The sequence below is a fragment of the Notamacropus eugenii genome, chromosome 5, assembly GCF_028372415.1.
Source record: "Notamacropus eugenii isolate mMacEug1 chromosome 5, mMacEug1.pri_v2, whole genome shotgun sequence".
In the NCBI taxonomy this organism is placed as follows: domain Eukaryota; kingdom Metazoa; phylum Chordata; class Mammalia; order Diprotodontia; family Macropodidae; genus Notamacropus; species Notamacropus eugenii.
Window position 1 is genome coordinate 131,991,350 of NC_092876.1, and position 26,240 is coordinate 132,017,589.

The window sequence follows — 26,240 nt, forward strand, 5'->3', positions numbered from 1 at the left end:
AGAGAAACCGAGACAGTGACATGGTGTGAGACAGAGACAGACGTGTAGAAACAGAAAAGACATAGAGAGGAGACGCACAAAGAGACAAACACAGAAAGAGAAGGAAACCGATGGGGGAGGGGAATAAGGAGAAAGTTGGACAGAGAAGATATACAGAGAGAAAGAAGAGACATACAGAGACAATAAGCAGAAAGAGACCCCCAAAGACAGAAGGGCCATTTGAAAGGAGAAGTCAGAGAGGAAAATGACATAGAAGGAGACAGGCAGAAATACATACCAGGATCAGGGGAGGGGGCAGGGGAGGGGGAGGAGAAAGAGAGACAGGAGATGAAAGAGAGATGGAGATAGTTGAAAGAAAAAAAGAGGAGAAGAGAGGGGAGAGAGAGGAGGTAGAAGAGAAGACAGAAAAAGAGAGGAGAAAGAAAAAGAGGGGACACAAAGGAGATAAAAGAATGAAGACAGAAGAGGAGAAAAAGAGAAACAAGAGAGAAAAAAAGGGGAGAGAGAGAGAGACAGAAGAGAGAAAGTGGAGAAAGAAAAGGGGAGAGAGGAGATAAAGAGAGAAAGAGAGGGGAGAGGAGAGAGAGAGAGAGAGAGAGAGAGAGAGAGAGATAGAGAGAGAGAGAGAGAGAACAGAAAGAGAAGCGCAGAGGATCAGGAGGTATGGGGAATCAAAGACAGAGAAACCCAAGTTACTGAGATGGGACACTAGCCCAAGAACAGCCCAGACTGCTCGGAGGGGCACCACCCCACCTCTGCCTCTCCCAGGGGTAGTGACCCTCCTATCCCACCCCTGCCCCTACACTTCTTCCCTCTCAGTCACCCCTTGGTGTCTCCCAGAAGTTCTTCTGTCCTCCTACCCTTTCCCTGAGCCACCTTTTCAAGGGGCTTGTCAGCCTCTTCCTAAGACCCCTTGTCATTGTTGTGTTAGAGGAGAGGGACCCACCTAGACGTGGAGAAGGGGCCTGTGTCCCACAGTAAGGGCACAGGGTATGTTCCATGGCATATCTAAATGAGTCTTGATTTCAATAAATCTCCTTGTGCTCAGAGACACAAACGATGTTACAAAATGTTAGAAGCTCCAAGAGACCAAGCGGCTTGTGTAGCCAATCCTCTCCTGCCCCATTTGACATATGGGGGAAAATATCACCAAGTAAATCAGTGGCAGAGGTGGAATTAGAACCCCCAGCCCAATGTTCTCACACAAATACATCCACTCTTCCCACCTCACCCCCCCCCACTACAGAGAAATGTCTTTAAATCTCACACACACACACACACACACACACACACACACACACACACACACACACACACACACACACACACACACACACACACACCCTCTGTGGGTCCACATGTCCCTATTTTCCTCACTCCATCAGGCTCTGGGCTCTGATTCAGGGTGGTAGTCACTGAGGGTGACTCAGCAGGTAAAAGACGGAGAAAGGAGAGTGAATGAGTATGTGTGTGTGTGTGTGTGTGTGTGTGTGTGTGTGTGTGTGTGTGTGCGCGCGTGTGTGCGCACATGGATGGCCCCACTTGGCCACTAAGCAAATAACTCTCTGAGCCAGGATTGAAATCCAGGGCCTTGGATGCCAAGATTAATGTTCCGACCACTCTTTAGGCTGCTTGGGTTCATCTGTGTGTGGTGCTGCTTATGCACATATGACTATGCATATGTGAGAGGCTCCAGGCTTCTATTGACCTGTGTGTCCTGTTTGCATGTGGGTAGGATAGTGAGGGCTGGTCCCTGGGGAGGGGATGTGTCCGAGGGGCCTCAGTCAGCAGCACAGCCACCTGACCTCACTTTGTTTCATAAAGTTCAGGGGACACAGAGCTAGCTGAACATGACCAACATAGCTTGAGGAAGTCACAGGCCAGACATTCAACAGGCAGTGACTGTCTCTGTCAGTCACTGACTGGGGGCGGTGGGGGTGGGGTGGTGGGGGTGGTGATACCTTAGGGGCTTGCAGAGGCAGGTCCTTACCCCATGGAGGGGATAAGTGATCCTCCTACGTCCTGGGTTCTAGTTCAGTGCGCCATCCTGCTGGTGTGACCTTGGGCACTATCCCCCTCTACATCTAAGACCTCTAAATAGAGGAGGCATCAGAGACACAAATTTATCCTAGGACTATGTAACATGAATGCTAGGAGGGGTCATCAGAAACCTGAATCCAAACACCCTCATTTTACAGACAGGGAAACTGAGGCCCATAGGGTAGAGGTGGGGGAGAAGAAATTTGCTCAAGGTCACACAGTCAGTTACTAGCTGAGCAAGGATTTTCAAGTCTCCTGCTCCTCAGCCCAGGGTTCCTTCCACAGCCCATCCTGCCTCTCTGTACCTAGCTCATTTACGGCCCCCTCTTCCCCCGGGGACATGCCTCAGTCGTAGAAGAGGAAACTGCTGTCTCAGCCCTGACTGTCTTCCAATTTCTGCCCCCCAAGGATAGTAGGGAGAGTCAGCATATTCAGGAGCTGAAAGTGGGTCAGCATCAGCCCTGGGTAGGGCTCTCTCTCTTCAGAGCTTGGGAGAGGGGGAAGGAAAAGAGGAGGGGACTGCGCGCCTGCAGGACAATGGCCTCTGTTTCTCTATTGCCCTTTCCTCTAACATCTCCTCTGCAGTCTCAGTCTCTCCATCACTCCCTGTCTCCATCCCCTTTTCTCTCTCTCCCCCCTGTCTGGCTCTCCCTTCTTCCTTCTGCTTTTTCAGCCTCTGTTTTTATCTTTCTGTACTTTCAGCATGGTGAATATGTTTTCTTTCCCTGTCACCCTCTCCATCTTCTTCATCTTACCCACCTGGTCTGCCTCGCCGTACCTGCCTGTCCCACACCTCCCCCCACAGCCATCACTCTTCACTTCCTTTCTGTCCTTGTCCTCATCGCTCACACGTCTGTCTCTTTCCATCTAATCTCTCTGCATTTCTCTCTTGCAGTCTCAAACTCTGTCTCTTCTCTGTCTCCGAATCTCTCCATGCTTGCCTCTCCCCCACCTCCCTCTCTAAGTGTCTCCTGCTTTCCTCACTTTACTCCTTTTCTGTCTCTCACTTTGTCTCAGTATCTTCAGCTGGGTCTCTCTTGGCATCCTAGACCCATGGTCTGCCTGTCTCTGTCTTTTCACACACACACACACACACACACACACACACACACACCTCGTACACACACCACACGCACACATACACACCTCACACACACACACCACATGCACACATACACACCTCACATGCACCTCACACACATCTCACACCCACACCCACACCCACCCACACCCATACCATACACACACACCACACACACACCCCACACACACATACACACTTCACACACCACACACACACACCACAATACACACTTCATACACCACACACACCACACACACCACACACATACACACACCACACACACCTCACACACACAACACACATACACATACACCACACACACCTCACACATACCACATGCACACATACATACCTCACACACACACACCTCTCACACATACACACCTCACACACATCTCATACACACACCCACAACACACACACACACATCTCACACACACACCACATGCACACATACACACCTCACACACACACACCTCACGCACACATACATACCTCACACACACACCACACACACACATACACACCTCACACACATCTCACACATACACCCACACCACACACCCCCACACCCACACAATACACACACACCACACACACACACACCTCCCACACATACACACTTCACACACCACACACACACCAGAATACACATTTCACACACCACACACACCTCACACACACCACACCCCCCACACCACACACACACCACACACACCTCACACACACACTTCAAACACACCCACCACACACACCTCACACACACCACACACACCCACACCCACACCTCACACACACACCACCATACACACACACACCACATATACACCCATACCACACCCACACCACACCCACACCCACACCACACACCCACACATACCACACACACACCCACACCTCACACACACACACCACACACACACACCACACACACACACATACCACACACACACCACACACACACCCACACCACACACCCACACATACCACACACACACACCTCACACACACACACCTCACACACACACCAGACACACACACACATACCACACCCACACCAGACACACACCCACACCACACACACTTCACACACACACCACACACACACACCTCACACACCACACACCTTACACATACCACACACACACACCCATACCACACACACATCTCACACACACACACTTCACACACACCACACACACACACCACACACACACCAGACACACACCCACACCACACACACCTCACACACACACACCTCACACACACATATCACACACACCTCACACACATACCACACACCTTACACACACCACACACACACCCATACCATACACACACACACACCTCACACACACACCACACCCACACCACATACACACACCAGACATACACACACCACACACACACCACACACACCTCACACACACACCACACACACACACCTCACACACACACACATACACACCTCACACCCACCCACACCACACACACATCTCACTCACACACACACACACCACACATACATACCACACACACACACCAGACACACACCCACACCTCACACACACCTCACACACACACCACACACCCACACCCATACCACACACACACACACACATACCTCACACACACACACTTCACACACACACCACACACACACCACATGCACACACACACACCCCCACACCACCCACACCTCACACACACCTCACACACACCCACACCACACACCTTACACACACACCACACACACACACCCATACCACACACACACCTCACACACACACACACACCTCACACACATACCACACACACCTCACACACATACCACACACCACACACCTTACACACACCACACACACATCTCACACACACTCACACACACACACCTCACACACACACACCTCACACACACCACATACACACCCATGCCACACACACCTCACACACACACACCTCACACACATACCACACATCACACACACATCTCACACACACACATACCTCACACACACACACCTTACACACACCACACACATATCTCACACACACACACCACACAAACATCTCACACACACACTCACACACACACCACACACATACACACTCGCTCATCTTCCCTCTCCTTGGTTTTGTTGGTTTGTGTTACTTGTCTCACTCTCTTCCTGTCTCCACCTTTCTATCTTCATCTCTCTCACCCTCAATCAATCAGCAACCATTTATAAAACACTAAGCTGTGTCTCTCAGTTTCTCTCCCTAATTTCTCTCCCTCTGTTTCTCCTTTTCTTTATCTCTCTGCTTCTCTTGTTCTGCTTCCACTTCTCCCTCATTCACTCTCCCCCCGCAACACCCGCCATGCTAACCTCACACTCACCCTCACAGCCAGCTGTGCCCATAGGTGCCTGAGAACAAGGCTTGCACTCAGTGTCTGGGTGCCTTCTGGGGTCATAAAACCTGCAGGAAAACAAAGGTGGCTAGAGTCAGCTCCACATCCCCAACTCTAACCCAGCAGTCCCCTCTGACCTACCCCTTATGTGAACCCCTAGGACCTCCCATTCTCACCCTCTGCTTCCCAGAGACTTCTACCCCACCCCAGGGTGCTTTAACAAAACCAGAAGTGGAATAAACTGTCCAGAGAGTGAGTTTCTGGAGAGAAATAGATTTAACAGATTTAGTATTAGCTAAGTGAGTCATTTGAGTCATTCTACCATCCCTAAAAAAATCTATTAAAATTTAAGTCTTTCCCTGTTTCTGGAGAGAGAGTTTCTGAGACCAAGACAGCTAAAAAGGGAAATTTCTATCCAGCAGGGGTTGGATTAGTTCATCTTTGAGGTCCTTTTGGGGTCCCTTTCTAAGCCAGTGGTGCTGTGAAATCACTTCCCATCTCTGAATCTTACTAGCCCCATCTCTGAAACAGGGATAAGAATGAGGAAATGGGACCGATGTGGGAGAAGAACTTTATAAACCATTAAAGCAACCTTAGAGATGGCACCATGAGTATTTCCAACAAAAAAATGACTACTCCACCATGGCCAGACTGGGGCATCGAGGCCCTTCAGAGGCACATGGTAGGAGTTAGAATTCCTGGGCTTTTGTTCCCAGTTTGGCTGGATGGCCTGGGCAGACTTCTGCACCTTCCCTGGGCCTTGGTTCCCACCGAGGGGAGAAGCGGTCGCCCGGAGTAGGGCTGGAGGCTCCAAGATAGTCCCAAATCCTTCATTCCGTCCCAGTCTTGCCTTTTTTCCCCGATGCCTAATGGAGATCGGAATGGAGCAATATCTAAGTCACTGAGATTTCCTCTTTCCTTCTGAAACCAATGCGTTTGAGAGATGTGACCCATAGAACAGGGAATGTCCAAACATGAAAGAATCTTAGAGCAGAGAAGCAAGGATATCAGATCTGGAAGGGGCCTTAGAACACATCAGGATACCAGGACAACCAGAGAGAGATCATCCAGTTCAGGGGTGGGGAACCTGCAACCTCGAGGTCACATGTGGCCCTCCAGGTCCTCAAGTGTGTTGCTCTGACTGAATCCAAACTTCACAGAACAAATCCCCTTAATAAAAGGATTTCTTCTGCAAAACTTGGACTTAGTCAAAAGGACCTAGAAGGCCCCATGGGCCCTCAAGGTTGCAGATTCACCGCCCATGATTCTAGTCCAATATCCTAATTTTACTGATAAGGAAACTGAGGCCGGGAGTGGGAAAGGGCCTCGGCCAGAGTCACACAGACCCAGATGTCCCAACTCTGAACAGAAGATTCTTTTTCCTTTCCAACACAACAAATGATGCCTCCCAATGAGGGAAGGAACCTTTCTTCCCCTAACCCAGTGGCCCTGGGTTGAGGATCAATACCCTTCTCAACTCCAGAGCTGAGAAGATGCTCACCCTGAAATGCAGCCGCCACACCGAGCATCGATGGTTGTGGTCCCCACCTGGGCTTCGGCCCTCCTCAGCTGGGCACAGCCAGTGTGGGGCAGGCAGGGGCTTCGTCCCAGGCTGGTCGAAAAGGTGCCTGGCCTGCAGGCACGGCACACAGTACCCAGTCCCAGTCCAGAACCACATTCCTAAGTGGGGAAATAAATCAACAAGCATTTATTAAGCGCTTACTATGTGCCCGGTACTAAAGATACAGAGACAAAAAATTCTTTGCCCAAGGAACCAACATTTGAATGTAGGATGCATATATTCAAATAAATACAAGGTAATTTTAGGAGGTGGCCACTAGCAGGGAAGCTTCATGAAGTTTTCATGCTTGAGCAGAGAAAGGAAGGAAGAGTAAAGGTAGTCAAAGTCATCCCACAGACACAAGAAGCTACCCTCCCTCTATTCCCTATCCCTTCTACCTTTATGCAAGTTTCCAAAAGGCTACCTTGTCAAAGAAGCCATCTTAGATTAGTCCTGGCCATTCTCCAGTCCATCAGGTTAGGCCAGGGTCTCTGAGGACAGGTGCCAAATGTCCCCTCTCAGACCCCCCCAACTTTACAGCTCCCTCCTTCAAAGCAGGAGGTCCTTGAGGACAAGGGTCATGCATATCTCCTCCTTCTGGGCAGGTGCTCCTTGGAGCCATTCAGGGGCTTACCTGATTGGGCTCCTCTCCCGGTGGGCACTCGGGGCACACAGCACAATCGCCTGCCTCTGTCTGGTACTCGGAGTCCTGGCAGGACAGGGAGGACGACTGATGCCCGCTGAGTAGCTGAGAGAGAAGGGGTGAAGGGGAGGCTGGCACCAGCAGACACAGAGATGAGAGCAGGCACCAATCCAATGCCCAGACTATGCCCAGCAGGCGTTGCTGCCACCAATTTTCCCTGCCCTCCCCCCAGAATCCTTTGTGCTAAAATGGAAGGGGAGTGGGTGAGGACTGAGAGCGTAGTGCAGAAGCCAGAATGCTGGATGGCTAGGAACCAAGCTCTTAGTTTCAGCTCTGCCACTGATCCATTAACTTAAGCTGGGCAGGTCTGTCCCCACTCTGGTTCTGTTTCCTAATTTGTAAAACAAGAGGCTTGAACCAGATGATCTCTAAGAGCCCCTCTCTTCCAGTTCTGTCTTTCTCTTATCAGGCCCCTCCCAGTTCTGATATTCTATGTTCTAAGACCCCCCCCCCAGCTCTGACATTCTGGGTTTTTTTCCCCTTAAAGCAAAGGCATTTAAAAGAAAAGTAGTAATATGCCATTCCCTCCATAAACTGGGGGAATCTATGACCACAATTACACAAACAAGCAGTAGGGCAAGAAGAAAGAACCCCATTTTTAGAGTCAGAGGACTTAGTTTCAAATCTCACCTCCAAAACTTGCTGTCCATGTGGCTTTGGGTAAATCTGGCATCCTATGTTCTAAGGCCCACTTAGTTCTAGCAGTATGTTCTAAGGGCCTGCCAGCACAGTCAGTCTATAACTCTTGAAGGGAGAGATGGATGAAACCTGGGGCCCTGCATTCCTACCACCTTGGCCCATTGAGGCTTCTACCTCTTCCAGACAAAAGCCTAGGACTTTCCTCATTTATACAGGGATGCCAAGTGCTGGGCAAGAAGACCCAAGAGAGATCCCATTTGATCTACCTGAGACCTGAGACTACACCCCAGCCTTTACAGGAGGCTCCAAGCCAGGAAGTCTCAAGAAATCCCAGGACACTATGGGTCCTAATAGAGTCTGCCCCTCCCCACTGCTCAGACTCAAGTTTCAGTAAAGGGAGGCCAAGCTGAGCACCATTACTGGCCTGGTCAATGCCTGCCCATCCCATTGCCTTATGGGGCCACCTTTGTAAAGGGCTCTCTAAGTCCTTTACAAATAATATTGTGAAGACAGGTGAGAGATGAACAGGAATTGTGATTTTGGACCTTAGTGTCTTGGATTCCATTCATGGTGACAGACTTAACACACCCCATCCCCTACAGACATCCCTAATAACCTAAGCCTTCCCAGAATGACCCTATTACTCACTCTGATTCCTGTTGTGCCTTGCATGCCTCCAGCCTGTGTGGATGCTATCTACTCTGCCATTAACTTGGACTTGTTCATCTCACCTGGTTGTAAGTGGCTATTTCTTGGGTGTCTCATTTACTCTCCTCAGATCATGTGATCTCAGAGAAGAACTCTCACAGGAGAAGTCAAAGCTAGGGAATAAGAGAACCCAAAAGTCCAGGTACCCAGGTGAAGGAGAGGACCTAACCCCCTTCTCCATCAGTGTTTCCAAGACAACCCCATCCTTGATTATGGAAAAGGGAGACTGGGAAAGACTGATCTACTGAGAGACTTCTCAGAGTCTCCTCCTCCACTGTGCACTCTCTCTCTCTCTCTCTCTCTCTTTCTCTCTCTCTCTCCCCCTCCCTCTCTCCCACCCTCCCCTCACTCTTTCTCTCCTTTCCTCCCTCTTCTCCTTTCCATATAATAAAGAGAGCCTTGGGCTGGGAGTTAGAAGACCTGAGTTCTCATCCAATTTCTTTCCCCTCCCCCCTCTGGACCTCAGTTTCCTCTGTCATAAAACAGAAAGGTTGGTCTCCATTAATGAGTAGACACCTTTAAGATTTAAAACAGTACGGTTCTAAAGCTCTCCATTTCTAAGATTCTAAAGGCTTGAGAGTCTAAGGTTCTAATCCATACTTCTCTCTCCTCCTTCTTTCCTCAGTTTCTTCTTTCTTTCTTCTCTTCATCCTATCTCTCTTCTCCTAATTCAATGCTATATGATGCTCCCAGGGCCGGATGAGAGACAGGCAACTACCCTCAAAAATAATCTTTCTTATCCCAGGGCCAAGCTCCTTTTACTCACTCCTTGCCCTCCCAGTGCTGACTATCCTCCATGACTCCTCCTCTTTCTTGCCAACCCAGCCCAGCCCAGTCCAGCCCACAGGAGCCCCAAGTCAACAGGGACAGAAGCCCTGGGAAACCTCTCTGTGTCATCTTGTCCATGTCCCTGCCTATCACTGAGCTGGCCTTAGGTCAGACAAAGGCAGGTTAAGGAGGAGGCTGCCACAGCCTGGGGACCTATCACCCATATTCAGGAGGTCATCTATCTGTGGCCTCTTAAAGTCTTTACTCTTGATGGCATAGTACAGGGGGGTAGGAGGGATGTAGAAAACTTCAAAGTTGATGCCACTATCATGGGCAGATTCAGGGATCTGAGCATGGCTAAGTGATCTAGGCCAGAGCAGAAGGTCTCTGAGATATCCCCTAATCCCCCAGGATACCCCCCCAGCCCTCAACCACCAGAAGGTCCAATAGGAGGACCTTCCCTGGTCCCAGCTTCACCCACCCCAACTTACAGTGAGGAAGCAGGTAAGGGACCAGCACAGTCTCTGCCACTTCATTCTCAGAATACCCTGGGGCTGGGCTGGCTGACCTGAGGAGAGAGGAGAGGAAGCTGGGAATCAGGGCAGGCACATGCAGTCAGGGAAGAAGGAAGCCCACCTGTCCACCTGAGGCAACAAGGTTCACATTGCAGCGGCATGACTCCGAGTAAGTCTGTTTCTTCCTCCGGGCCTCTTGCCTGCTCACCAGATGATCTCTCAAGGCCCTCTCCAGCTCTAAATCTGTAACAAGTCTGGTGAGAGGAGGCAGTAGGGTGTGTTGGAGAAGTCAGTGCCAAGGTCCTGGAGATCCTGAAGGTCCTGGTTCCAGGTTGGGCCCTGTCACTCACTGGCTGTGCTACCTGGGGCAAGAGCCTTCCCCTCTCTGGGCTTCAGTTTCCCCTTCTGTCAAATAAGGGGGTTGGAACAGATCACAGGATCAGGGTTGGAAGGGACCTCAGAGGCTGTCTGTCTAGGCCAAACCCCTCATTTGACAGATGGTAATGACAATCACAGCAATCATTTATATGGCCCAGCAATTCTAAAACATTTGTATTACTGGACTCCTCTGGCAGCCTGAGGCAGCCTATGGACTCCGCAGAAGGTTTTTAAATTCATAAAACAAAATCCATTGGATTATAAAGGAAACTAATTATATTGAAATGCAATTAGTAATAATATTAAAATATAAATTATACTCATTATTAATATATTGTATCAAGATATTAAATTAATATTAATATATTAAATCTATATATAACATTATAAAAAACACAAGTTCACAGACCCCAGATTAAGAGTCCTTCATATAGTGCTTTCAAATTTGCCAAGTGATTTGCATGCGCCATCTTGTTTGGTCAGCCTTAAGCTATCCTGGTCAGCTAGGTGGCAATGTGGATGGCACACCCTGCCTAGAGTCATGAAGACTTGAGTTCTAATCCAGCCTCACTGACCAGCTGAGGGACCCTGGACAAGTCACTTAGCCCTGACTGCCTCAGTTTCCTCATTGGTAAAATAAGCTCCAGAAGGAAATAGTGAACCACTCCAGTATCTCAATCACGAAAATCCCAAATGGGGTCACAAAAAGTTGGAGTTGGACATGACTGAATAACAACCAAAGCTCCCATGCCACTGTGACTGTGACTTGCTGTGACTTGGAATACATCCCCTTCCCCCCCGCCCCCAACCTCTCTCTCTTCCTCTGAAGGATGACTCTTTGTCCAGAGCTCCTTTTGGTCATGATCTCAGTTGCTTTCCTGGAAATGAAGGACTGGGAAGATTGGTGGTAGAATGGGGTCTGGCTCCAAAGTGAACAGTCTTAATGACAAGAAGGGACAGGGGTACCGAGGAAGATACACAGAAGAGGCAGGGAAGCAACCAGACAAACTGATGACTGCAATTGAGCCATCATCCTGGCTGAGTCCCCAGCTATCCTCCAAACAACTCTCAGGGCCTCGAAAAGAGCCATGTTTGAGCTCCAGGCCTGCTACTGAGTCAATATCATAGTCATCCTAAGCAAATCACTCCCACTCTCTGGGCCTCAGTTTCCCCACTGCAACATAGGGAAGTGGGGGCTAAACATAGAACCATAAGGCATCATGGGATAGTAGAGAGATGTTTGACTTGGAGTTAGGAAGGTCCAGGTTTGAATCTCCAGGTGATTAATAACTGTGTGATCCTGGACAAGTAACTTACCCCCATGGACCTCATTTTCCTTATCTATAAAATGACGTGGTTGGGCTCAAAGATCTCTAAAATCCCACCCAGCTCTAAATCTATGATCCTGTGATAACTAGATGGAGATAGATGATACAGATAGAACATCTCTTAAGCACTTACTGTATGCCAGAAACTATAACTAAACATTTTTGTAATTGTAGTAGGAGATATGAAATGCAAGGGGAAAGAGAAGACCGTAGGACATCTCAAAGTTGAGAACTACTGAGGTCGCTTCAGGGGGGGTGGGTGGAGTAGAGCTAGACTAAGGAGCAGTTATCTGGGGTGTGGTCACCCAGAGATATTCTCAAGGTCACTGTCAGGGAAGCCACCACTGGGGTTGAGGAGCCAAGTCAAGTTAGAAAGCTTACCTGGCGTGCAGCAGAGAGGAAACACACAATCTAGTTTTAACTAATTATTCTTTCTAACTAGGTCCTAAGCTGCTATTATCATTCTTTGAATTTTGGCACCCTAGGACAAAGCCCCAGTGGCTCTGTCCTAGTTACGGGCTTGACTAGATAAGCTCCAAAGTCTCTTCCAACTCTGACAAGCTCTGTCCTCTGTCTCTGGCCCTGAGTGTCTCTGGATCTTTTATTCACGGATGAGGAAGAAGAGTCTCCTTGTTTATCTATGATTAGTTCACGCTGTCCTAGTTGTTTGACAGCCAGGCCTACAGCTGGAGTGCAGGCTCCCAGGACAGGGGCAGAAGGGGATGGTAGTATGATGAAAGTGAAGCAGCCTAGATTTGGAGTCAGAAGATTTGACTAGAAGCCTGGTTCTGTTGTGTGACCCAAAGTGTATCCCTACCACTTTTCAGCAGTCCCTTCAACAAGTCCCTTCATCAATCTGGACCTTCATACCCCAGCCTCCAATATAAGAGTTGGCTCCCTTCCAGGCCCCGGAGCTTATGGGGGTCATGCCCTCCTCTTCAAAGCTTGGGCTCCTTCCTCCAGGGTCTCCTGACTGCCTCAGGTGACCTCCAACCTCCCCACCCCCAAACCAAGTGAAGGAACGTCAGCTGGAAAAACTGAGCCAGGAGGCAACTTGATCCTTCATTGTCCCAGCCAGGCTCCACAAGCACCCAGGCCTGGCCTGTGGTTCAGGTTACACCTCGTGGTGGAAGGGGGAGGGAGACCAGCCCAATCCCCAAGGAGGTTTTTCCAGATGCCAGCTGAAGTCAGATTCTACCTTCCTCACTCCCTGCCTAAATCTGGGAGGCAAAAGTAGAGGGAGCTGCTTCTACTCCAGTCCCCAAACACAACAGGAAGGACTGAGGTTAGACTCTAGAAAGGACTTCCTAAGGGAAAACTATGGCTCCAAAGGCCACAGAGACTATAAACAGAGACCTACCCACCTGGAGCTTTTTAATTAGGTTCTAAATATGTATTTATGGCCACAGTCTGCCTCACTTATTCTGATCATCTTACCCTAACTATCCCAGCCCACACTTCCTGCCTAATGAAGCCTCATGTTCTACTCCCCCACCCAGGATGGGGCTTTTGTCCACGTCAAACACCAGTGCCCTCCTGGTCTGTGCCTGTAGCTACTGGGTGCAGAGTTCTATACTTTATATAAAGCCTGCAGACTGGCTCCCAAAGCCTCTCTGCAAGACCTCAAGGTTAACACCAGGAGAGTTTTGGATTTTCTCAGAGCCTGGAGCCTGCAGCTGTGAGCTATCTTGGCTACTAGACCTTAGAATCATTCTTAGGACCAACTGGGCTATTTGCAAAACTCCTGGCTGTTCAGCCACCCTCCTTTAATCTCCACAGACCCCTGGTTCAGAAGTCTCAGATGCTATCTGGGCAAAGAAATCCCAGGGATCGCACACTTGAGGGAGGAGGCCTCATCAAGGCCTTCCCCTCCCCTTTGAAATGAGCCAGACCCTTCTGGACCCCCTTCAAACCCTCCCCAGAGAAATGTTATCCCAGATGTACCTTCTACTCAGTCCTCTCTTCTTTGCGCTCTCAAATCTCACCTCTGACTCTGAGAAGGCCTTCCTTCAACTGTGCTCCAACAATCCCTTCCCCAACACGAAGGGCCTCCCCCCTCAAAAAAATACATCCTGTAATTTTTTACATTGTATATTGTACAGATATTGTATATAGTATGTTTTTACATTGTAGAAAACATATACAATACTTTGATAAATATAGTGTATGTATACATACACACAATATATATTTTGTATGTATAAATATATTGTATAAACACATATTGATATATATGAATTCCCTATGCTCCCAAAATGGAAGTTCCTTAAGGGGAGGGGCACTTTCTCAATTTTGTCTTTGTATTCCCAGTATTTGGCACATAAGAGGTGCTTAAAAAATGCTTGTCAACTGACTGATAGACTGATGGGGTCATGACTTTCCCTCAGACTAGAGAGTCTCTATGAGAAAAGGTCAGGTATTTTCTGGGAGAAGACAGGGATTCTGGTAGGAAAGATCCTGCATAAAGCCAGGATTAGAGTGGAAAGGGGACTGAGGAATCATTTACTTCAACCCTGATGCTTTCCAAAGGAGGATTCTGGGGCCCCACCAGGAGAAGGGGTCGGCTCAGGCTTACACAGTAAGTTAGTGGCAAAGAACTGGAACCCAAGTTCCCCAGAGGTGTCAGGTTTGGGGCCTGCAAAACTCCCTAGTGTGTCCAGAACCAGGTTAAACTATAGTTGGGGAATGTTTAACAAAACAGGTAAACTAAGAATACAAGATAATAATGATACAATACAATAACAAAACACAAAATTAAGCAAATAGAAATACAACACGGGTAATGTTAACTTGTGGTTTTTTACGTTAATATGCCACCTATAAGTGTCCGTTTCTACATAAAGTACATTTGGAGAAGGGGTTAGGGATTGCCCTAGACTCATATCTAGAACATTGGATCCATATTTTAGGAAGGTCACTGACCAACGAAAGCAAGGCCAGTTACCAGGGTAACCATTATGGGAAAGGTATAGAAGCTATGGCCTAATGAAGGTTATCATTTGGATAAACTGGAGATGTTGAGTATCACAGCACAGGGCTGGAAACAAGGCGTGTGGGGGGAACAACTGTGGACAGGCAGTGTCCAGTGCATGGAAAACGTTCCTAGGAGTCACTAGTGGAAAAGTAAAATGGGCAGTCCCATAAGGTACCGAGGTCCCTACAACTAGAGCTCTACAAGCAAAAGTTTAATGAACACATCGTAGAGATCAGAGGATCATAGGTCTAGAGCTGGAAGTAAATTCTAAGGCTGTAGTCTAAGCCTCTTTATTTTGTAGATGAGGAAACTGAGGCTTAGACTACAAATAAGGCCATTAAGAGTTGTTGGATTGAGTTCCACATTCATCACCTTCTGGGCAGCTAGGTGGTGCAGTGGATAGAGCACCAGTGCAGGAGTCAGGAGGACCTGAGCTCAAACCTCACCTCAGACACTGGACACTCACTAGCTGTGTGACCTTGGGCAAGTCACTTAACCCCAACTGCCTCATCCTGGGTCATCTCCAATCATCCTGATGAATATCTGGTCATTGGATCCAGACGGCTCTGGAGGAGAAGTGTGGCTGGTGACCTGCACAACAGCCCTCCCTCACTCAAAACAAAGTCAAGTGCAAGTCATGTCACCATTTCTCTGATGGTATGGTCTTCTTTGGCAACGAAGGATGAACACATACACACACACAGACACACACACACACACATTCATCATCTTCCAATATTTCAACAAGTGAGGCAGGAGAGTCCTGGACTTGGGGGGTGGAGGGGCAGTTCAGAAAACCAGGATTCTAGTCCTAGATCTGCCACTGACTTACTTTGGGACCATAGGCAAGCCCCTTCCTCTCGTAGCCTTCATTTCTACCTCATAGGAAGGTTCAAGAGGAACGTTAGAGGTGATTCCAGTCTGACTAAGATCTTACAATTAGCGAATGATAGAATGTAGTCTGGTTCAAAATCTAGCCCTTTTCCCATTGCTCCTTTTCCTGCTGCCTGCCTCAGAGGACTCTGTCACTGACTATGTGACCCTAGTCATGTCCCTTGCTCTGTTTCGCCCCCCTCCTCAAAATGGGAGCTGGGACACCAGATGGTGTCTCAGGTTCCTTCCAGCTCTGAGATTCTGGGATGGTTTACCTCTGGTCAGGGCAGCTCCCAGGTTTCCAGAGTTAGCTTGGCACCCTCCCTCCCCAATCCAGATAGCTTTCTCCTGTAGGAACTGGGTGGAGATTTTAAACTTCTGAAAAAAGGAGGAGGAAGGAAATGAAAGCCCTTGAAGGAGGGAGGAGGGAAGGAGGGTTGAGCAGTCAGAGCCCCAGGTACTACTACCTCATTGGGCCTGAAGGGCCTAGCAATCGCTTGTGTGGAAGAAGATATGTGCTGCCCCCGCCAAACACACAAGTGTTCTGCAAGAAAGCCAGAAGTCATTTGCTGATTACCCAATGTTTGGGGTTAGCTAGATCACTGTTCCTTTCTCCTAAGCACCACGTAGGTTTATGGCACATGGCCCCAAAAAGTGTCCTCTGAAGAGCAGGAAGAGTGAGAGAGGGCTCTCCACAATCAAATGCCACCCTAACTTTCCAGCTTTCTCTCATACTATTCCCCTCCAGGAATTATATAGTTGAATTAAACTAAACCGTTCTAGGTCCTCCAAGCTTTCTCTCTATGTTCCTGCTTCCATAATTCTGTTCGTGATGCCTGGAATATCCTCTTTCCCCTTTTGCACCTTCTCAATTCCAACCTCTCTTTTAAATCCAACTTAAATGCTACCTCCCCCAGGACACCTTCTGTGATCTTCTAGTGACAGAGTGAATTTGAATTAAGAATCCTCCCATTACCACTTAGTATGTGCCTATGTGGAATCTGAACCTCAAGTTCCTCATCTCCAAATAGAGTTGGAAGAGATATCTAAGGCCCTTCTCAGCTCTGACTTGCAGTGCTCTCTGTTCTAAAGCCTAAATCTAATTCTATAATCCTATGACCTCACAGAGCACTTTGTCAACACGTCTGTTAGGCAATCTTATCATATAGCATTGTAGATTTCAGTTTTTTGTATTGGCATCTTAAACTCCTCCAAGACTGATGGCTCCTTAAGGGTAGGGACTATATCATATTCAAACTATGTATCTCCCTAGCTCAAAGCACCATTAATAAGCTATTAATAAATATTTGTTGAATTGAATTGAGCCTCATATTTCGTCTTCCAATGCTTCAACAAATGAGGCAACAGAGTCCCAGACTTGTAGTGGTGATGGTAATGGGGAATCAGGATACCAGGGCTCTAGTCCTGGGTCTGCCACTGACTCACTTTGGGACCATGGGCAAGATTCTTCCTTTCTTGGCCTCTGTTTCTACCTTCAAGAAATAAGAGGAATCATGAGATCACAGATCTAGGACAGGAAGGGACCATAGAGGTGATTTTAGTTCAACTCCTTCATTTTACAGAGGGGGAAACTGAGGCCCAACGAGGCCATGTGACTGGTCCAAGAAGTCTCTCCAGGGATGGTTTCAGAAAAACCTGGGAAGACTTACATAAACTGATACAAAGCAAAGTGAGCAGAACGAGGAGAATATTGTACACAGTAACAACAACCTTGTAACAACGATTGACTGTCAAAGACTTGGTTACCCTGATCAACACAATCCAAAACAATTCCAAAGGTCTCATGATGAAAAATGCTATCCACCTCCAGCAATAGAACTAATGACTTCTGGGTGCCAATTAAAGCACACTTTTTTACTTACTTTCCTTTTCCTTCTTTGCGGGTGGGGAGCAATGTGGCTAATATGAAAATATTTCACAAGATTTCATATGTGGAATGGGCATCAAATTGCTTGCCTTCTCAATGGGCGGAGAGGGGCTGGAGGGAAGGCATTTGGAATTCAAAAAATTTTTTAATGTTATAAGTAAATATAGGAATATAAATAAGGAATATATAAATAAATGCATATAAGGAATAAATATAGGAAATAAGGAATGAATAAACATAAACGAAGATAGATTAGGAATCCACGGGTTTGTAGCATTGGTTCCATCTAACAGAGCAGGAACGTCTAGTCCAGCCTCATCATTTTGCAGAGGAAGAAACTGAGGTGCCGAAAGGGGAAGGAACTTGTCTAAGTTCACATAGGGAGCCAGTAGGAGGAGTCCAGTCTAGAAAGAGGAAGCAGTTTGAGAACTCAGCACCCCACCCCCACTTCTTCTTTCTTCAGCTTCCTGTATCTCCCATCATCTTGAAGGACCCGGTGTCATTGATAGAGGGATGCCCTCTTCCTTTACCCTGCTTGCAAACTAAAGAGCATTTGACTTCATAGTAAGAGATTCTCCTATAAATCCTTCTGAAATCCAAATTGCTTCTTGTCTCTCCTAATGATAGGAGCACTCATTTCCCCATGCCCATCATCTGTTCGGAATCTGCCATAACTCCCAAAGGCCCTTGGGTGAGAGTCTAGATTCCTTTACCTGGCATTCAAGGCTTCTTGGTAGCCCTGACCTCCCATTTCAGCCTCTTTCCTTGGACTTTATCCCTCTTCCTCCTGGTATTTAGGCAGGCTCTCCCCTCCTCAGAAAGTTAAGTGTTCCTTCCTCTGCCAGCATTAGCTATGGTTAAATAAAAAGAGCCCTGGCTCTGAGGTCAAGGGACATGGCTCTATTGTTAACCTAAGGTCACTTCTCTGCCTTTTGTTTCTTTTGAAGCAGCTAGGTAGTGTAATGGATAGAGCCTTGGGCATAGAGTCAGGAAGACATGAGTTCAAATCCAGCCACAGAACCTTTGTTGTGTGAGCCTGGACAATTTACTTAATTTTTGTCTGCTTCAGTTTCCTCAACTGTAAAATGGAGTTAATAACAGCTCTTATCTACCAGGTTTGTGGGAGGAATCAAAGTGAGATAATATCTGCAAAGCACTTATGTAGTTCCTGGCACATAGTAGGTGCTTAATAAATGTTTGCCCCTTTTCTTCCCCTCTATGAGCATCAATGTCCCCATCTGTAAAATGGAGAGAATAAGCCTTTGCTCTTCTCTTATAGGGCTGTTGTGAGGATAAAAACAGAAAGAGAATGAACACCAGAGTGTAGCCTGAGAAGCCAGTCTCCTCTGGGGAAACATCTCCCCACAACAGCCCACAATAAGCACTTCTCCCAGCTTGGCATAATAACGGAAAAAGCTTTGCTGAGTGATCTTGGACAAGTCCATTCCTCTTTCTGGGTTCTCAATTCCTTCCCCCATAAATTGATGGAGTTGGATGAGCTGCTAAGACCCTTTACCAACTCTAAGCTTCTATTCTAAGATGCCTCAATCATTCTACAACCAACTTCCTGAGCTCTTGGCTATCACTTAATACAGAGGATCACAGGATTTAAGGCAGAAGAGGCCATTAAAGCCTTCGTTTTATAGATGAGGAAACTGCATGCAGTGATTCAGTCACCTAGCTAATAAGTGAGTGATAGAACAAGGATTTGAACTCAAGTTCTTTGACTTTAAAATTCATGCTTTTTACTATACTAAGGTGACAGCTAGACTGGTCTCTTAAAGTACCTGCCTCACCCCTCCAACTGAGGATGGTGTCTCTTCTGTCACATGCTTCAGTCTCCCCATCTGCAATCATCCCAGTGACCATCCTGATTCAACTACCCCCCAGAGACACAGATGGTTGGCAAATAACCTCTTGCTCCAAACCATGGACAACAAACAGAAAATCGAGGGGAAAAAATGAAAGAACCAACCAATAGAAAACTTCAGGTTAATGTAAAGAGAGAAACAATCTGTCTCCTGGCAACTCAGGCTTAAGTAGGCCAGTGGGAGGTTGGGGGAAGCTCTCCCGACCAGAGGGACGTGGAATGGGCACATTGAGACATTGTGAGTAGTGGGCCTTCTTCCTGTACCTACAGCTGCTTCCCTTCACACTGGAGGCTCCCAAGAGCAGGAACTATGTTTCCCTCCCCAGACTAAGGGCTCCCTGTGGGTAGGTAGGGCTGCTGCTCTCCCCTTTAAGAGCTCCCTTGAGAGAGACGGGCCATGTCTTTCACTTCCTCCAGAGCTACTCAAATATTTGAACACAGACTATGATCTCTCTAAATCAGCTATTCTCCAGCCTTCTCCTCTTCTTTCGGTGGATTTTTCCAGTTCTGTCCTCATTCTGGCCACCCCTTTCTCTCTCCAAGTTTGTTAATGTCTGACCAGAAATGTGGCTCTAGAACTGAACACCACAGCCCAGAGGTGGATGGACCCAGATGAAGGACAGCAGGACCGTATCTTCAGTTTGGGTCTAGATGCTTAGTTTCTTTCTAATACTCCACTTGTCTTTTAGTTAGCCAGGTTGGGCTAAAACCCCTTGGGTCATTTTCAGCCTTCTGACATCTCCTAACCATCTTGGGTAGTCGATTTTTTGAACTCAAGGGTAGTACCTTATATTAATACTGTTTGTATTTCCTAATCAAATTTGTGTAGTGGCAAAGAGACAAATTGACCCTGGCTGCTGTGGGAAGGTCTCTGGTGGGCAGTCGGAGATTGAAATCTAAGACTTCTCCTTGCAAGGGGGTGTGGTGGTGGGAAGTATTTGTTCTATATTCCCAGCCTTCAGGAGGCTCCTCTAGGGGAAATATTCTGACTTGCAGTCCAACTGTCTTACATTTCTCTGACTCTTCCTAACTTAGCTTAACACCATATTCTCTGCAAATTTGGATGTTACCTTATCTTGGTGGAACTATTTTCCCATCTCTAAAATGGAGAAAGTAATTCTCATACAACTTTATAAACTTTAAAAATGTTAGAGAAATAGGGCCTTAGTCTTCCTCTCTGTAAAAGAGGCAAACCACCCCCATTTTCCACATCCTCCCTCAGTTGTAGTGAGAGTCATCACCTCTCTCTGCTGTCTCCTCAGCCTCCAAATTTAGTCTCAAGAAATCCAGGCTCTTTTCAATAAGCCTGAGTCTTATTGTCAGCTCATCATCAGAAAGGCAAAATCTGTCAAAAGTGGGAGACCTGTCTGCATCCTGGCTTTGTCATTTATTCGCTGTGTGACTCTGTGGAAGTCAGCTCCTCTCTCCCAGCTTCAATTCCTTCTTCTGTAAAATGGGGGCAGCCCCTGTGCTACCTAGCTAGCTCATGGGATTGTTGAGTGAATAGTGCTTTGTAAACCTTCAAGCATTTGGGAAATGGGAGCTGCCTCTGCTACTTTCTATGACCCTTGATTTTCTTATCTGTAAGAGTGATAATACCCGCACTACATACTTCACAAGGATGGTGGGTAAGGGTCAAAGGAGACAGTGTCTATAAAACGCCTCTTATTTGTATCTGAGTTTTCACCCCTTCCAGGAAGCCTTCCCAAAGAGACCCCACCTGGAGGTCATCTGGTCTGAGACCTTTGTTGGACAAAGAAAGGAAAAGAAGGGACTTTGCTAAGGTCTCACACTCAAATAAACATTTCACCTGAGGGTATTTCCAAAGCAGTAACTTTAGGCCCAGAGCAGTCTTCAGTCTCAAAAGCCTCCCAGCCATAGTCCTGTCCCTAGAACCTTCAGTAGGGACTGTTGCTAAGAGCACTGGGGCTTCAGAACATCCCTCCCCTTCCCAATACCTTAGGGAGTTTTCAGAGCCAGGAAACTAACATCCTTCGGGAAACTGGGGGACTTCCAGAGGAGACCGAGGCATAAGCAAACAGAGGAGCAGGTGGGAGACAGAACGAGAGCACCTCTTAGAACCCACAACAGGCACAGTTACCAGAGACCAGCAGTGTCCGAACCACAAAATGTCTGAGCTGACAAGCACCTGAGAGGAGTGAATCAAGAACATCAGCTCAAGAAAATGGAACGTCAGAGCTGGAAGAGAGCTTGCAGACTGAAAGCAAATTAAGATTGGAGCTCAAAATCCAGAAGCGACCACCTCATTGGTGTTCTGTCATTTTCAGTCATGTCTGACTCTTCATGATCATCTGGGGTTTTCTTAGCAAAGATACTGGAGGGGTTTGCCATTTCCTCCTCCAACTCATTTTACAAATAAGAAAACTTAGGTAAACAGGGTTGAGTGATTTGCCTAGGGTCACACAGTAAATGTCTGAAGCCAGATTTGAGTTCAGGAAACTGACCCCATGGCTGAAGGGGCCACCTCAGGCTTGGTCCAGTGCAACCCTTGCATTTTACAGATGAAGAAAAAGACCCAGGGACTTTCAAATGACTTTTCCAAGGTCACAAGGGTAGTGTCAGAGGCATGAATTGAATCAACTCCTCTGATTTCCCTCAAGAGTCTGTGCCCTTCCTCCTGTACCACCAGCAAGCGGGTGACCCTCTGGTCCTACACCTCCTTATTTTACAAAGTATGTAGGGGAACTGAGACACAGGGAGGCAAATGACTTCTCCAAGGAGACATAACTGGTTGGGAATCTCTTCCTCAGAAGTTCTTATCTACAGGTTCATGAACATGGAGTGTGTATGTGCGTGTGTGTGTGTGTGTGTGCGTGTGTGTGTGAGTGCGTGTGTGTGTGTGCGTGTGTGTGTGTGTGTGTGTGTGTGTGTGTGGTAGTTAATACTGTGATAACTATTTCAGTATAATTGGTTTTCCTTGCTAATCCTGTGTATTTTATTTTAGGCATTTAATGATATTATTCTGAAAAGGAACCCATAGGCTTCTCTAGACTGTTGCCAAAGAGGTCCATCACCCAAACATGGTTAAGACCCCCTGCTCTAAATGCAGAACCCAGGTATCCCTCCTCTACCCCACCATGGTCATTCTCTCTCTCTCTCTCCTCTCTCTCTCTCTCTCTCTCTCTTTCACACACACATACACACACACACACATACTCCCTCTGTTGTCTCAAAGGAGAAGTCTTTAGTATCTGGGTTCCCTCCCTCCCTTCCCACCCTTTATCTCTTTTCTAACCCCCTTCTCATTTCCCCTGTCCACACAGCCCACACTATAGCAAACAGACAGGCCCACATAACCCCATCACCAATGGTAACTAGTATTTTTTTAAGGGGTAAGCAAGGGTGGAGGTGGGGGGGAGGAGTGACAAGTCTGCTTGACCTGCTTCAGAAAGCATAAATGAGTTTTCTAAGTCGTGTTGTGGCCTTGTCAGTCCTTACTCACAGACACAGACTGGAAGCTGAGGGAGGAACTACTGCTCCCTTGATTATAGGGTGCCCATGATGCTCTGATCTTATGTCAGCTTCTCATGGGCATCCTCCCCCAGTCTCAGACCAGGGGCTGGCTGAAGGCAGTGACCACTTGTTCTCCTCCCTCTAGGATGTCCCTGAGGTCCATCTTCTCTCTAAGTAGAGATGCTCCTAAGGAAGACATCAAGTCTACAAGCTTAATAGAGAACTGAGGAGGGAAAAAAGGTCCTTGGCAAGGGGGTAAGGGAAGCATTCAGATACCTTCCTGTGGTAACTTTTGAGGGACTAACAGCCAGATGACTTCCCTCCCTGCCTTTTTTTTTTTTGTAGGCAGCTAGATGGGGCAGCGGATAGACTGCTGGACCTGGAGTCAAGAAGATCCAAGTTCAAATCTGGCCCCAGACTCTTAACAGCCATGGGAGTCTAGGCAAGTCACTTAACTTGTTTGCCTCAGTTTCCTCAACTATAAAATGGAGATAATAATAGTACAGCCCTGGAAGGTTGTTGTGAGGATCAAAGGAGATAACATAGTAGGTGCTATTATAAACGCCAGGTGCTGCTGCTGTTGACATTGTTTTTATTACTTTTTTATTTTATTTTTTAATTTATGTATTTATTTTATTATTTTCCTCAGTCTCTGCCCCAGAGCGGCAACAATGAGGTGCCTGGGAAGGCAGGTGATCTTTGTGATTGGTGAGAAAAAGATCCCATAGTGGAAGGCAATGTGACCTCAGAAAACTGACATCAATGAGTGGTCTGCAGAGAGGAGCACCTGGATCGGGAGTCAGGGAGGCTCGCTCTGCTGCTTCCCCTTTGTGTGGCCCAGTTTTTCTAGCTAGACCAAATAAGAGCTGGAGAAGCCCTAAGTCCTTCCAGAATCCTCCTGGGGAATAGAGGACATAAGACAGTCCATCAGTGAATCATTGAGTCCATTAAGCACTTTTTATACGCAAGGTACTGTGCTAAGCTCTGGAGAGACCAGGAAAGGTAAAAATAGTCCCTTGACCTTAAAGAGAGTATACTCCAAGATAGCCATGCAGAGATTCATAAACTCCCAGTGAGGAAAGACTTGAATCCTAGATTAAATTAAAGCTTATTAGAGGAAAGGCTAGATTAGATTTCACCTGTTGGCAAGGGGCACTGGATGCCATCTTCACCCAGGATGGAAGAGACCTTCTGAAGTCATCCCAGCCATCCCCTTGCCTCTGGGCAGGGTGCATTTCTGTCTTAAGGAAGCAGACTGTCTGGGATTCTAGTCTGGGCACACCTATGTAGGCAGCTCAGGTAGCCTTGGAGATGAAAGGGTCTGCAGGGATCGGGGGAAAAAGAGGCAGGCAGGGCCAAGTGATAATTGGCCCTTTGGAGGTTAAAAAAAAAAAAAGACTAGAGATACATAAATGAACCCTCTCCACCCCATCTTAGCCCACCCACACTCTTCTACCAAAGCACTTTCTTTGGCTGAGCCCTGTAATTGGTGTCCGGGGTCTATGACACCCATCCTTCTCTCCTCAAGGGAGCTCTGAAGTCTCAGTCCTCAGTGTCCTCAGGGAGCCCCCACATCTGAGAGGACCCCAAGAGGAGACATGACACATGGATACCCACAGCTAGCAGCCAATGAGGCTGGAGGTGGGGAGGGAGAATGGAGAGGAAGAACAGTGGCCTCAGATCATGGGAGGTAAGACAAAGTCCTCCTCCAAAAGGCAGGGCTGAGCCGAAGAGCTGAGAACTCTGCTATTGCTCAGTCTACCTCCCCTTCCAGCCCCCTTCCTCCAGGATGTCTGCCAGGATGTCAGGGAGGGCTCAGAATCAAGGAAGCAAGAAAACATTGAAACTTTGCTCCATTCAAGCAGCCCAGCCCCAGCATTGCCTCCTGAGGCCCAGCTCTCCCCATCCACTGGGGTAGAAGGTCTTTCTCTGGCTTCTCCCACAGAGCATGAGACTGGCAATTAGTTAGGAAGACCTGAGTTCAAATCCTACCTTTGACACTTGGTTTTTTATGTGACAATACTACTGATACTGCCACTTCCTAAAGTTTACGTGGGGGGGAAGTACTCTGTAAACCGTAAAGGGCTGGAGAGATTTCTCTCCATTGACAGACAACCCATGGCTGATGACCTGGGCTTGGGCGGTGCTTGCCCTCCTCAAGGAGACGGCAGGAGGGCTCTGTAAGCTGGGTTCAAACAAAGAAGCCCCAATGCTCCTCGTCACTGCTCTCATTTGTATAAGGCCTTAATGAAAACATTTACAAAGTACTTTGCTCACATAAGCCCTGGGAGGGAGATGGTATAAGGATGACTAATTCGGTTTTACAGATGAGAAAACTGAGGCTCAGAGAGAGGAAATGACCCTCATAGGGTCGTACAACTAGTAAAAGACAGAACCAGGATCCATAGCAAAGGGAAAGATCTGTAATTCTGCCTGTGTGGGCAACTCCAGGTAATACAGACTTCAGTCTTTCTAGGAACAAGCAGATAAAACAATGACTTGCCCAGGGTCATACAGCTAAGTTCCTATCAGAGGCAGGATTTGAAGAATCCAGATCCTTCCTGGCTCTCAGCACTAAATATACCTCATTACCTTGCCTTTTAGTCAGATTCAATCGATCAATCAATCGATATTTATTATGTGCCAGGCACAGGGCTAAATGCTGGGGATACAAAGAGAGGCAAAAGATACTCCTGGCCCTCAAGAAGCTCACAATCTAATGAGGGAGACATGCAAAGAAAAAGATACAAAGCAAGCCATATACTGGATAAATAGGAAATAATTAACAGAGAGGAGGCCACTAGAATTAAGAATTAGAATTAAGCCAAATTCCTGTAGGCCGATAATGGGAGAGGACAAGGGGGAAGAGACATGTCTTTTGTTAAAAGTTACCATGACCCTCCTTCTGGGTTTTTTCAAATCCTACCTGTCCTTCAAGGCCCCAGTCAACGCCTGCCTCTTTCAGGAAGCCCTCTGAGAACTCCAGCAAGCGATGGTGCCCTCCTTCCCTTCGGTGAGTTTCTGCAGCCCTCACTGTCTGCATCCCAG

General features: G+C 47.5%; 1 protein-coding gene across 2 annotated transcripts in view; it reads right to left on the bottom strand.

Annotated features, from left to right (window-relative positions):
• Window positions 1–26,240, bottom strand: part of RELT (RELT TNF receptor) — a 54,560-nt gene that overhangs the window by 11,576 nt on the left and 16,744 nt on the right. The window contains exons 2-6 of one of the 2 annotated variants that reach the window (XM_072610928.1): window positions 10,384–10,460; window positions 9,065–9,237; window positions 7,709–7,822; window positions 7,015–7,193; window positions 5,502–5,581 (exon numbers count right to left, since the gene is read on the bottom strand). In XM_072610928.1, coding sequence (XP_072467029.1) covers window positions 5,502–5,581; window positions 7,015–7,193; window positions 7,709–7,822; window positions 9,065–9,088 — 397 coding nt within the window. In that variant the 5' untranslated portion in view covers window positions 9,089–9,237; window positions 10,384–10,460. The remainder of the gene's footprint in view (window positions 1–5,501; window positions 5,582–7,014; window positions 7,194–7,708; window positions 7,823–9,064; window positions 9,238–10,383; window positions 10,461–26,240) is intronic. The other variant, XM_072610929.1, reaches the window with a different exon arrangement.